Raw genomic sequence first — 14408 nt, forward strand, 5'->3', positions numbered from 1 at the left:
GTCACGCAAAGCTTATATTAATAATTCATCTATGAAAGGGGTGAGTGAGCGACAATATTTATTTTATTTTTATTTCTCGTTTCGCGCGCTCGGTTAATATTCGATGACACCAGCATGTAAAGCTTACCATTTTTAAATATGCGCATATTTTAATATATAAATATTCTTTATATGAATTATATATATATAATGTATTGCATCGTCTTTTATTTTTTCACCCTCAACAAAAATGCATTTTTATTTTTATCAAGAATTTTCATTTTGTCACGAATAGGTTTTTTGTTTCTTTACACTATCTTTACACTGTCTTTACATTTTCTGTCTTGTGATATGTTTCATAATAATAACAATCTATATAGAGACACATTGTATGATGGGACATGACAAAGCAAAGTCCGTCTAAGTTGTTCGAACAGATCTTTGAACTTATGATTTTTTATTTTTTCACTCTTATGGTGAATTTTGGTGCGGTGTAAAAAGTTGACAAACAATATTCTTATAACTATTAACTTTATGTTATAATTTATAAATAAAAAATAAATAAAGTATTAAAAAAATATGAACCGGGAAAAAAAAAAAAAAAACCCGAACCAAACCGAACATTCAGTGAGTATTCAAATTGTAAGCACAAAAAATTAAGTTTTGTTTTTTATCTAATTGGGTATCTTGCACTTTTATGCTATTTTTTTTCTTATACAAAAGCGACCCCGCGCATCCGGTGATGATTCACGGAGAAAAATAATTTGTATATTTCGCACTTTTTTTTGCGATTGAGGAATCCGACACAATTTATTTGAAAATTTACATTTTTTTTAGTAAGATTAATAGTCCGTAAGACGGAGGCAAAAACAGTGTGTGAAACTGAATTGAACAAAATACCTGTTAAATGGTAGTCCTGAACACCTATTTCCAATCATTTTTATCATCTGCCGTCCGCATGTGGCAGGTTAACCAGGTTAAAAATCGATGTAAAATTTACAAAAAAAAAAATGTTTAAAAATGCATTAACGGACGACCTTTGGTCTTTTATCAATTGGAAATTGAAAATTTCCAAAACTCCGGTGGGATGGCGCGTTTGGTTACATCATTTTTGGTCCAATATTATTCACAATTATTATATATATGCAACAATATGCAATATGTATAACAATTAAATAAATTAAATAATTAAATTCTTAATCCTACAATTATTTATAATAAAAAAGATAAGTAGGTATAAAAAAAACAGATATCGGTTTTTGTTAAATAAATAAACGAATTTAACAAATAAAAATAAAATAGACCTTTAATAATGTCAATTTCGTTTCGTACTTTATTCTGTCAAATTTTCGCATCCATGATTTTTGCTTAGTTTTCTTAATATTTCGCTTTGAATATTTTTGGCAAATTTTCTTTTGTCATTTATAGTTTCATTATTCATTTTAAAAATTTTATTTTTATCAGAGGCTGTGGCTTTTACCAAAATCTTTCATTTAAGCCTAATATGAACAGTCTATCTCAATTATTAAGGAAACTATGAGCGGGATTCTTAAAAAGTGTACAGAAAGCAATACTAGGTGGGGCGCTTCGCGCCTATCCCACCTCCGTAATAGACCGTAAGAGGCAAAAACAGTGTGTGAAACTGAATTGAACAAAATACCTGTTAAATGGTGGTCATTAAGACCCAGAACACGTTGCACCTATGTTTTTTTCAACTTTCAATTTGAAAAAGTTATAGAATTTTGAAAAACGATTATTTTAAGTTTAATATGGAACCTTTGCGACTACTCCATTTTGAGTTATAGCTTGTGCCGTTTTCATTTTTTAGGCAAGCAATAACTCGTGATGAAATGGTGTTAGAGACTTCATATTAGGTTCAAAACATGCGTACTCGAAAAATCTTTCGCCTCTCCGAGAAAATCTTGATCTATGAATCACATTTTTCATAAAAAGTTTTAAAAAATCGATTTTTTTTTTTTTTTAATTTAGTTTTTTTAAAAAAAAAAAAAAGTGACTGAACACATAATGCTCTTTCTCATGAGGGGCAATGGAGTTGCAGAAGACGCTTTGTTTGAGCCTATAATACGAAGTCTCTACTACAATTTTATCAAAAGTTATTGCTTTCCTAGTTTTCGAGTAATTTCTGAAAAACGCTCTAACTTTCGACAAAATCGTCCTAGATACTTTGTATAAGACTTAAGGAGGTTATGCAGAAATTACTCTTTTTTTTAAAAATATAATGAGAATGTTCTGAAATTTTGTACACAGGTAGATCTTTTCATTCTGAATACAACGGTATAATTATTTTCTTATGTTGATCGGTTAAATTTTTTGTAATTAATTATTGAAAATAATATTTAACATTGGCTCTTATGGAGATTTCAACCATTTTTTTCGGATAGAAAAAATGATGAAAAAGTCTTGAAAAAAAATCACACATATACTAGAAACCGAGTTTTATTAATTGCGCGAAAAATTTTCATATGTTGATCGGTCAATTAATGAGAAATTAATTATAAACTTTACAAAAATTGGATGTGGCAACGTATGGCATGTTCAAACACACACACATACCCGCAATCCCATATATTGTATACAGGGCGCAGGCGCTTTTCACTTTATTTTTTTACAGTGTAGCCAGATTTTAGTTTTGTCTGTGACGTCAGAAGCTCCCCGCAACACCCGCAATGAATTTGTGCATAACCTCCTTAAAAATCATGTGTGGTAAAATCCTACAACTTTTACTCGAAACTTTTTTCAAAAAAAATTATAGTTTTTATAAAATTGTAAAAAATAGAATTTTTGAAATATTTTCGTAATTTTTTTTTCAAAAATAGAAAAAAATTGACCATTGGAATCAGGATAAACTCCTTGAAGGGCGATAGAGTTTTGAAAACCACGTTTTTTGAGCCTAATTTGAAGTCATTCCGTTGATTATAACAAAAGTTATAGCTTGCCTTAACTCTACGTAATTTGAGCGAAAAAAAAAAAAAAAAAAAAATTGGTTTTGAGAAAATTAAAAATAAATGTACTATTATTGTATTGTTACTTTCAAAAATCGTTTAACAGATAAAATTTAACACGGCCCAGCTAGCCGGAGTCTTGAAAATTTTTAGTTTTCAACGGTAACGCGGGCCACACGCCTCAACAAACGTTACCAGATCTTTTTTTTTGTTAAGTTTACAAATTGTTTTTCTCCGTGTTGTATATTCTTGTATATCTTTATTATAATTATTTTATTCACCATAATTATAATTTTTATCAATCACTTTTCTTATTTTAGCCTTTTATTCTGTATTTTGTTCATATTTATTACCCCATAAGTATTGCTTGCCCATACGTATTACTTGCTCCATATAGGTATTACTTGCTTCATACGTATTATTTTGAATAAAAAATATAATTTTTTAATTTTGGAGAAATCTTTTTTAAAAATCGAACAAACTAAAAAACTTTTATCCAATCAAATCACGAATAAAAATCAGTCAAGTGTACTTTTTATAATAAAAAAAAATAAGAAAAAAAAAAAAATAACGATCCTTATAGATCATTTAAAAAATCCCGGGCTATGAGTCTGAATTATCGACAGTGATAATGTAAAAACTTACAGTGCCTATTAACCAAAAAAAAAATAGAAAAAAAAGACAGCTGACAGGTTATTGTACATCATCGTACATTATCATGGAATATTGTGGAATATTATTAAATATTAATTGCAATCGAATAATTAAATGAATAAGTACTTTTAATTTTTTTTTTGATTATTTAACAAATTTTATTTCGAAAAAAAAAGTGTGTTCATTAAATAACAAATAAAAAGTGATAAAAAAATATGGATTTAATCGAAGAATCTGATATCAGTATTGATGATGATGATGATGATGATATTCATCAAATATTAAATGAGCCAGATGTCATAAAAACAACATCAGAATCATCATTAGATAGTAAATATTTAAGATCAAAATCAAAACTTAAATATTCAAAAACATACGAAAAATTTATTGAATGGAAAACAAAACAACAAAATAGTATTATTAATGAAGATTTAATGATTAAATATTTAATTGAAATGTCAAGTATAATAAAACCATCATCATTATATGCACGTTATTCAATGTTAAAAACAATGATTAAAATAAAAAATAATATTGATATTGATAATTATAAAAAATTAAAACCATTTTTAAAAAATCAATCATGTGGTTTTAAAAGCCAAAAAGCTGCAACATTTACATCAAATGATGTAGAAAAATTTTTAAATGAAGCACCTGATAATAAATATTTAATTCCAAAGGTAAATTAAAAATGATATTTAATTTATAATTAATTAAATATGTATTAATAATATTATTATTTTTTAATTTAATAGGTTGCATTGATATTTGGAATATGTGGTGGATGTAACAGAGATGAATTATCATATTTAACAATTGATGATATTGATGATGATGGAACAATGATACTTGTTAAAGTTGGTAAACCAAAAGATTCACAATATAGAAAATTTACTATCACTGATAATAAATTTTATAATATATATAAAAAATATGCAATCTTAAGACCAATAAATTCTAGATCAAATAGATTTTTTTTGAAATTTAAACAAGGTGTTTGTACAGAACAAGTTATTGGTATTAATAAAATTGGTTGTATGCCAAAACAAATTGCATTATTTTTAAAATTAAAAAATTCAGATTCTTTTACTGGTCATAGTTTTAAAAGAACATCAGAAAAATTACAAAATAATACTTGTTATTTATTAACATTAGAAAAATTAAAAAATATTAATTCAAGAATTGCTGAAAATGCTGTTGATGAATCAATACATTTTAGAAGAAAAATATGTGGACTTATAACTGAATCAATTACACTCAAACCAACATTTCCAAATCACAATAATGATGATGATAAATTTACATCAAATTGCATTGTTAATAAAAATAATAATAATGATGATAAAATATTAAAAAATAATGTACCTGGAACATCGAAAAATAATGAAATTTTTGGATTAAAAAAATATCCTGGACCTTCAAAAATAAATAATACAAGTAAGAATATTTATTTTTTTTTACTAATTGTCAAGTATTAATTTGTAATTAATTTCATCTTTTTTATTTTTTCAGATAATTTAAAAACCATCAAAGTTATTAAAACAATTTCTGTTCCATTATCAAAATTTCCAAGTTTATCAAAGAAAAATATGATTAATAAAAATAATGATAATATGATAATTCAAATAAAATCAGAAAACAATTTAAATCATAATAATGATGAAAATAAAATAACAACTCCAATAGAATTTGAAAAGATTAAAAAAGAAAATGAAAATCATGATTATAGTGTTGTAATTTTTCCCGAAAGTAATATGGAAATTATTGAACCATTAGGAAATAATGATGATGATGATTTTAATGATCGTTATAATAGTGATAATAATAAAGAAGAAATTGATCCACTAGATGGTTTGGGTTTGAGTTAAAATTAAAAATAACGTATCATTGATTAGTTTTTAATATAAAAAATAAATAAAATATATAAAAATTAATTTACTTGTAATTTTTCCATCCATACATTATCGTTCATAATTTATTTAAAACAAGGATATTTTTTTTTAGTATTTAAAATATATTAAAATTATTATATTATTTAAAAATGTAAATAAATAAAAAAAAAAAAAAAAACATCACATGGTTGTACCTTTTATTTATTTTGAAATAAACTATGATAATAATATTTAATTTTTAAATAACCACAATATATGTATATTATGTTTGAGTCCCTCCATCAAAAAAATCAACATCAATTTAAATTCATTAATTTCGTTTCCTTCTAGTACATCATCAAACTTGACGTAGTTGAAATAAATAAAAATATTTCATACATTTGAGTGACACTATTTTTCTGTTTATTCTTGTATTATTTATTTTAAAAAATAAATAATAAAAAAAATGAATGAAATTGAGCATTTTAACAAAGTCATGAAAGATTTTGCACCACTTCTTGATTCATGGTGGCCATATATTATCGGTTTAATTTTAGGAATATTAACAGCTGTCAGGTAAATATTTATAAAATAAATATAATAATATTATTATATTTGAGAATATATATAAATAAAAAAACTATTAAAATTATAGAAATTACATGGCAGGTTCAATGTGTCCAAGTAATCAACGTATTGATGATAAAATTGTTATTATAACTGGTGGAACAAGTGGTATTGGAAAAGAAACAGCAACTGAATTAGCAAAACGTGGTGGTCATATTATATTAGCAGTTAGAAATAAAGATTATGGAATTAAAATTGCTAATGAATTGGCTAATATATCAAATGCTAAAATAAGTATTGGATATATTGATTTATCATCATTAAAAAGTGTACAAAATTTTGTCAATAATTTGGGTAAAGTTAATTTTTATTTTTATAATAATTAATATTAATTTATATAATAATATTAATTATTAATTTTTTTTGTAGAAGTTGAAAAAGTTGATATACTTATTAATAATGCTGGTATTGCATTTTATCCAGCAACTAAAACTGAAGAAGGTTTTGAACTTCATTTTGTTACAAATTATTTAGGTAATAATTAATTAATTAATATTTAAACATATTTATACCTATACTCATTTTTTATTTAAATTAAATTAAGGACACTTTCTACTGACTCAATTACTTTTGCCAAAATTAAAAGCATCAAATCAAGGAAGAATTATAAATGTAACTGGTCAAGCACATGCTGCTGGTAGAATACACTTGGATGATTTAAATTTGGAAGATAAATTTACTGCTGGTGAAGCATTTGGACAAAGTAAATTGGCCCTAATGTTGATGACCAAACACATGAGCCAATTATTAAAAGGTAAGTCTTAAAACAAAAAAACACAAAACTTTGATAATTAAAAATAATAATTTTCTATTTAGATACAAATGTTACGATAAATGCAGTTAATCCTGGACTTGTTCGTGGAACAAATCACATGAAAACATCACCCATAAATTCAACATATAGTATAAAATTAATAATGCAACCTTGGATGTGGTTATTATTAAAAAATCCAGTACAAGGAGCTCAAACAACTGTATTTGTTGTTGTTAAAAATTCACTTAGAAAACAATCTGGAAAATATTTTAGGTATTTTATACTGAAATTTATTAAAATGTGAATCAATTCGATTTTTTTTTTTTTTGTTTTTCAGTGATTGTGAAGAAAAAAAACCGTCAGAAAATGCATTGGATGAGAAAACAGCTGAAAAACTTTATGAAAAATCAATGAAACTGATAAAGCCTTTTCTTTAAAATTCATATCATATTGAAAAAAAAAAAACAAACACACTTTATATATTCTCTTAAAACTAATAATTATTTATTTATTAGAGTTTTGTCCATTTTTCACTTGTTTTCCATAGCCATGCTGCAACCACTTCATCACGTGCTGCTTCTGATTCTTCAGTTATTTTAAAATTACTAAAAGAAAAAAATATACAAGTGTTAATAAATCCATTTAAAACATACAAATAATTTAGTTGTTAAGATAATATTAATTAATTAAATTTTTACCTCAAATAAACACCACTGATATTATTCAATGATGGATCCAATGCAGCATGTAATATTGTTTGTGCACCTTGTTTTGGTGTTTTAATAAAAAGCCAAAATAATGGTCTGATTAAAATTGAACCAATTAAACTATTAAAAAATGGCATGTGTCTTGCTATTTCAGTATCAACTAAACCAGGATGTACAGCATTAACAGTTACTTGATAATCTTTTAAACGTTTTGATAGTTCTTTTGTAAATAATATATTTGCTAATTTTGATTGTGAATATGCATCACCAGAATCATAATTTTTAACACTATTTAAATCATCAATATTTATTTTTCCTCTTGTATGAGCAACACTTGATACATTAATTATTTTAGATGGTGCTGATAATTTTATTGTATCAAGAAGTAAATTTGTCAAAAGAAAATGACCTATATGATTAACACCAAATTGCATTTCAATGCCATCTTCAGTGACACTTTTTGGACAACGCATTATACCAGCATTATTGATCAATATATCCAATTTTTTATGTTCTACAAAAATTTAATTTTTTCCATTATAAATTTTCAACATAAAAATTTAATAACATTAATAATTACCTTTTTTAAATGTATTGACAAATTCTCGTATACTTGATTGTGATGCTAAATCACATTTTCTACAATAAACATATTTATTTTTTGTTTCCAATACAATTTCTTTGCGTGTCTGGAAAAAAAATTTGAATAAGTATTTTTATTAATATTAAATAATATTATATTATTTATAAATAATTGAAAAAATTATGGTAAAATAATACTTACAGTTTCACATTTAAATAAATCACGACATGCCATGATTACTTTAGCTTCTCGTTGAGCCAAATCACGAGCAACTTCTTTGCCAATTCCTGTATTTGCTCCAGTTATTATAACAATTTTACCTTTAACATCTTCACCTCCAGTAAATTTTTCACCTCCTGCATAATCTCTAAAATTATTTTTATATTAATAAATAAATATACATAACATTATTTATAAAATTGTTTATATAATTGTACTTACTTTATTAAATATGCAACACCAACTGCACTTGCCACTGCACTTCCAAAATAAAACACTTTTTTAACAACCATTGTTTAATTATTTAAACAACAGCTTATTATTTTTTTTTTTAAATATTAACTAAAGAATTATTTTCGTTTTTTATTTATTATTGTTGTTGACCGGTTTTTAAGGTTAATGTTTAACTCAGCTGATTATTATTTATTAGTCTCTCTTTCTCTCTCTCTCTCTCTCAATTCTCTCAAATTCCAAAGTCTATTTATGTTTTTTTTTGTGTTGTGAAAATTAGTAACAGGTGTTTTAAGAAACTGTCATTCTGTTATCGTCTATTGACAATTTATTATCGTTTATATAAATATTTCTAATCTCATCATCATGTTCAGAAGATTTATTTTTGGATTCAGACAGACAAAATTCTTTCAAAGAACTGTATCAACCCAAATTTTTGTAAGTTTATTAATAATATTTATTATATAAATTATGAAAAAAAAAGCTTAAAGCAATTATAATTATTAATAAATGAATGTCAATTAAACAGTTGCAGAATAAATGGAAAAAAAGAGCAATTATTGCACCTCCAGTAGCATCAATGGCTCTATGGGGTTTCAATAAAAAAGATGATGACAATGACAACGTAATAACAAATAAACAAGTACTACTTGCAAAAGCTGATGCACTCTATGAAAATAGTGAATATCAAAATGTTTATGACTTGCTAAAAAAATACAAGGTAATATGAAAAATATCAATCGAATAAAAGACTAATTATATATTAATTTTTTTTTTTAAATACAGGAAAATAAAGATGTTGAAATATTATGGAGATTGGCAAGAACACTTTTCAACATGTCAAAAACAGCAAGTGATGTTGAAGGAAAAAAAATGATTTATGAAGCATATGAATTGATTGATGAAGCATTAAAATTAAAAGATGATCATTGGGCTGTTCATAAATGGTTTGCTGTTGTATTGGATAAAAAAAATAATTATGAAGGAATTAAAGCAAGATTAAATTCACTTTACACTGTCAAGACACATTTAATGGTATTAATTTAAAAAAAAAAAAAAATAATCTAAATATGAATAACAACTAATTATAAATTTATATATTTTTAGAAAGCATCAGAATTAAATCCAAATGATGCAACAACTCTTTATATGCTTGGTAATTGGTGTTATCAAGTTGCAGATTTAGCATGGTATCAACGAAAAATAGCAAATACAATATTTGGAAAAGTACCAGAATCAACATTTGATGATGCATTAATTTATTTTGAAAAAGCTGAAATTGTTGATCCATTATTTTACAGTCATAATTTATTATCACTTGGCAAAACTTATCTTAAACTTGGTAAAAAAACAGAAGCTATTAAATATTTAAAAATGACTACTGATTATTTAGCTAGAAATAATGATGATCATGCTGCTAAAGTTGAAGCTTCAAAGATATTGGGTACACTTTAAGCTAAATTGATAACAAACAGAAATAATCTTCATTTTTTAACAAGTAATTTTATTTCTTTATCAATTGATTAATTATTCGTTACAGTTTGTAATTAAAGTTAAGATGAAGTCTGTTAAATCACTAGAGTTGTTACGTGACACAGAAAAATTACTTGAACTATTGCTGTCGAGTTTAATAGTATTTGATTGATGATTGTATAGTTGCTCAGCTTGATCCACATCAACATCATCATTACCATATAAATCAGGAAACAATGACTCGATTGTTTGACACGTTTGCTTTATATTTAAAATTACTTTTTGAGAAGCTCTTGACATTTTTAAATGAAGATTTATTAAAGTACTAAAATAAGAAAAAAAATCATATAACACACGAATATAATTAAACGAATTGCATAAATTTAATTTTTTAAAACTCAAATTTAAAACACTAACCTGAATTTAATTGTTTGTTTATTGATAGATATTATAATAGCTTTATAATATCAAAAATTAATGGCACAATATTTTTAATTTATACACTTATTTTATCACTTTGAGGAGAACATTGAGGTCTTTATTCGAAGGAGTCGACTGAATAACTGACTATTATTTGTCACGGGGTTTTTTTTAAATGATCATTTTGGAAATTTCCAGATAAGATAACGCCGAGTTTGTATCGTCATAGGAAATTTTTGAATGAGTCATTCTTATAATTGTGTGTTTTTACTAACGAATATTATAATTATGGGAAATATTTAAATAATGTATACTAAGAATTTTTTAAATCATCAATAATAAAATGATGTTTTTTTATGAGTATTTATTTGTACCTATTTATTTCTATTAGTATGATAGAATAATTGAATTTGATATTGCGCTTGAAGCAGCAATAAACAAACTAAAAATATGATAATAAAAAAAAAACTTTTATTTAGAAATTAAAAAGTTTAAAACTTTATAGAGTAAAAATTATAGATGCAAGAAAAATTCAACGACAAGTTAAACAATGAAAAATTATATAAATATAAAATAAAAGCAACTGACCTTTTGATGCTTCAAACAATGACTTTGAAGATGCCGCATAGATGATATCTAGATGTTTTCAAGTGGTACCAAGAAGATGACTCGTGTGCTCTCCAACAGATCCAACTATCACTATCACTGACTCTAATACTGATTTTAACACTGACTCTAATAATAACAACACTTCATTCATGAAAAGCTAAAGCTAATCTATCAGTTCAAGTTGGACACGCACGATAAATTTTTAAAGACAGTTTGAAAAAGTACTTTTACATAATCAGCAACAACAGTCAATACACAATGTTCTGAATTATTAGCAATGTTAATATAAAAATTGAACAAATCACATCAAACAATAGAGAGAAGCTAATATTCATTTGGTTTTTTTACGTTATTAATTAATCAGTTGTAACACGCCACATTGTCGATTGTCAATCAGCATTGTATCATAGAATAAATCACAAATAATCATCATAAGCTTGCTAAATGTTTATAACAACCAACATCAACAAAAACAATCGATACCCACTTGACCTGTGTCAGCATCAACAATACATTTATGTCATGTGATTTTTGCTGATAAACTAATTAATAATATACGTTATTTAGTTTTTAAGTCTTCAATTATATAATTTTATATTCACAAGTCACTCTATACGACCATATGTTGATGTTGTTGCAGCTGTTACAACTCTTCTAGTTGATGAAATGCTTGTAATGTAATCATACGAATAAACATATTGAATGTAAATGAAAAATCCACTGATTTATCAGCTGCTAAACAATAAAAACACATCATCTTTATTATTTTTTGTGTTTATAAAGCTGAAGACTCAACAAATTATTATTAAATGTAACACGTTGATGATAAACAATCAATTGTCTTGTATACATCAACGCAATAATATCATTAACAACATCAACATGAGCTTGTACTTGTGAATTAAACTCATTGTTGTGTCATAGATTGTACATTATTAAAAAAAAAAATACTTTAATAACACCAACAATACTCACACAATTTATATTTGGCATCTATCTTCACATACCATCGATTGTTGTTGTTACTTTTGTTATTGTTATAACATCAATTAGACATCCACAGGTTCACCAGCAGCTAAAAAATAAAAAATAATAAATGTAAAATAAATATAAATTATTTTTTGTTAATAAAAAGGAAATGCATCATATGCCAAATCTACATTTCAACAATTATCACATTGTCATTCATTTATTTATTTATTATTGTTATTTTTTTTATTGTTGTTATTATTATTTAAATAAATAAATAATATTACCTTTGTTTTTTTGTGAATATCACCTGGTCTAACAATTTTTTTTTGTTGCTCCATTCTATTGTCTACTTTTGATATTTTTTGGATTCTGAAAATTAATAAATTATTGATAAATTTTTGATAAATAATACATTTGGACTATTATTTATACTCAAAAATAATTTGACAACATTAAAACAGCACAACAATGGACTATATGAGTATTTTTTTTTCAATAAATCAAATTAATAATTATTTGTCCAAAAATTTTAGAGGTTAGGTTGTAATGTGTTATTAAATTAGATAAATTAAACATTTAATTGTTAATTGTCGTGATAATTTATATAAATAATTGTTCTAATAATTAATCTGAGCTAATAGACTGTAAAAATAATTTTCAAAACGACTTTTTTTTACTCACATGAATAATGTTGGCCGGCGTCACTTTGTCTTAAACTTTATTAGCAAATATCTTTTGTTTTACGTAATATTAAGCAACAATTATACAGTCAATCGATAGACAAACGCTTATTTAACAATAATATCACAAATTTACAATTTATTGAACACTTAAATTGCACAAAAAAAACAGATTTCGACGGATGCAGCAACACGTACTAGCACGACACCAAAAGTAAAGTTAATCAAAATGGCCGCCAGAGGACAAAAAACTGACAAAATTTTTTTCAACAATTATTAATTAATAATTGTTTTAATTGTTAAATAATAATTAATAAAAAAAATTAGTAATAAAATTATAATAAAATTTATTGTTATTAATTAACAAATTAGTTTTTAAAAAAACAAAATTTACATGATAATTGAACGTCAGTCGGTAAAGCAGATGTTATTTTTTAAAAATTAATTTATTAATTAATAACAATAAATTTTATTATAATTTTATTACTAATATTTTTTATTAATTATTATTTAACAATTAAAACAATTATTAATTAATAATTGTTGAAAAAAATTTTCTCAATTTTTTGGCCTCTGGCGGCCATCTTGACGAACTCCCCTCTTGGTCGTCGTGCTGATTCCTGGTCGCTGCGTCCGTTGAATTGATTTTTTTTTTGTGCAATTTAAGTGCTCAATAAATTGTCAATTTGTGATATTATTGTTAAATAAACGTTTGTTTATCATTGAAATGTATAATTGTTGCTCAATGTTACGTAAAACAAAAGATATTTGCATATAAAGTTTACGACAAAAGGACGCTAGCAAACACCGGCCAACATTATTCATGTGAGTAAAATAATATCGCTTTGCAAATAATGTTTATAGTCTACTAGCTCAGATTAATTATTAGAACAATTATTTATATAAATTATCACGACAATAAACAATTAAATGTTCAATTTATTTAATTTAATACCGCACGGCAACCTAACCTCTACAATTTTTGGACAAATAATTATTAATTTTACTTAAAAAAAAAAAAAAAGTACTCATAAAGTTGGTTGTTGTGCTGTTTTAATGTTGTCAAATTATTTTTGAGCATAAATAATTATCTAAATGTATTACTTATTGATAGTTTATAAATAATTTATTAATTTTTAGATTTCAAAAAATACCAAAAGTTGACAATAAAATGGAGCAACAAAAAAAAATTGTTAGTAGACCTGGTGATAATGAAAAAAAAAAAAACAAAGGTAATATTATTCATTTATTTAAATAATTATAACAACATTAAAAAATATAATAATTAATAAATAAATGAACAACAATGTGTAAGTTGTTGAATTGTAGATTTGGCATATGATGCTTTTACTTATTATCAACAAAAAACAATTTGTATTCATTTTACATTTATTATTTTTTAATGTTTAGGTGCTGATGAAGCTGTAGATGTCTAATTGTAATCTCATGTTCTAAAAATAACAAAAGTAACAACAACAATTGATGGTATGAGAAGATAGATGCCAAATATATATTGTGTAAGTACCATGTTGTTGGTGTTGTTAAAGTATTATTTGATAGACAGTAAGACAGTGTATTTTTGTTTTATTTTTAATTGTTAATTAATAATGTACAATGTATGACACAACATTGAGTATAATTTACAATTACAAGCTCATGTTGATGT

At 24.7% G+C, this 14408-nt stretch overlaps 3 protein-coding genes across 3 annotated transcripts; 2 read left to right on the plus strand and 1 right to left on the minus strand.

The window, feature by feature from the left end:
- The first annotated feature begins 5769 nt into the window (after window positions 1-5769).
- Window positions 5770-7504, plus strand: LOC122854551 (retinol dehydrogenase 13-like). Its single transcript, XM_044155328.1, has 6 exons — window positions 5770-6043; window positions 6123-6388; window positions 6464-6568; window positions 6639-6848; window positions 6911-7121; window positions 7186-7504. Exons 1-6 carry the CDS (start codon window positions 5934-5936, stop codon window positions 7283-7285), a joined length of 1002 nt encoding a protein of 333 aa, XP_044011263.1. The 5' UTR covers window positions 5770-5933; the 3' UTR covers window positions 7286-7504.
- LOC122854554 (retinol dehydrogenase 13-like) lies at window positions 7354-8746 on the minus strand. Its single transcript, XM_044155343.1, has 5 exons — window positions 8580-8746; window positions 8340-8505; window positions 8136-8244; window positions 7547-8069; window positions 7354-7453 (listed from the first exon to the last, which is right to left on the minus strand). Exons 1-5 carry the CDS (start codon window positions 8648-8650, stop codon window positions 7360-7362), a joined length of 963 nt encoding a protein of 320 aa, XP_044011278.1. The 5' UTR covers window positions 8651-8746; the 3' UTR covers window positions 7354-7359.
- A 96-nt stretch (window positions 8747-8842) lies between these two features.
- Window positions 8843-10808, plus strand: LOC122854557 (regulator of microtubule dynamics protein 1-like). Its single transcript, XM_044155357.1, has 5 exons — window positions 8843-9026; window positions 9118-9309; window positions 9375-9623; window positions 9696-10032; window positions 10129-10808. Exons 1-5 carry the CDS (start codon window positions 8955-8957, stop codon window positions 10137-10139), a joined length of 861 nt encoding a protein of 286 aa, XP_044011292.1. The 5' UTR covers window positions 8843-8954; the 3' UTR covers window positions 10140-10808.
- Window positions 10809-14408: the final 3600 nt, after the last annotated feature.

This window comes from Aphidius gifuensis, linkage group LG1, assembly GCF_014905175.1.
Source record: "Aphidius gifuensis isolate YNYX2018 linkage group LG1, ASM1490517v1, whole genome shotgun sequence".
In the NCBI taxonomy this organism is placed as follows: Eukaryota; Metazoa; Arthropoda; class Insecta; order Hymenoptera; family Braconidae; genus Aphidius; species Aphidius gifuensis.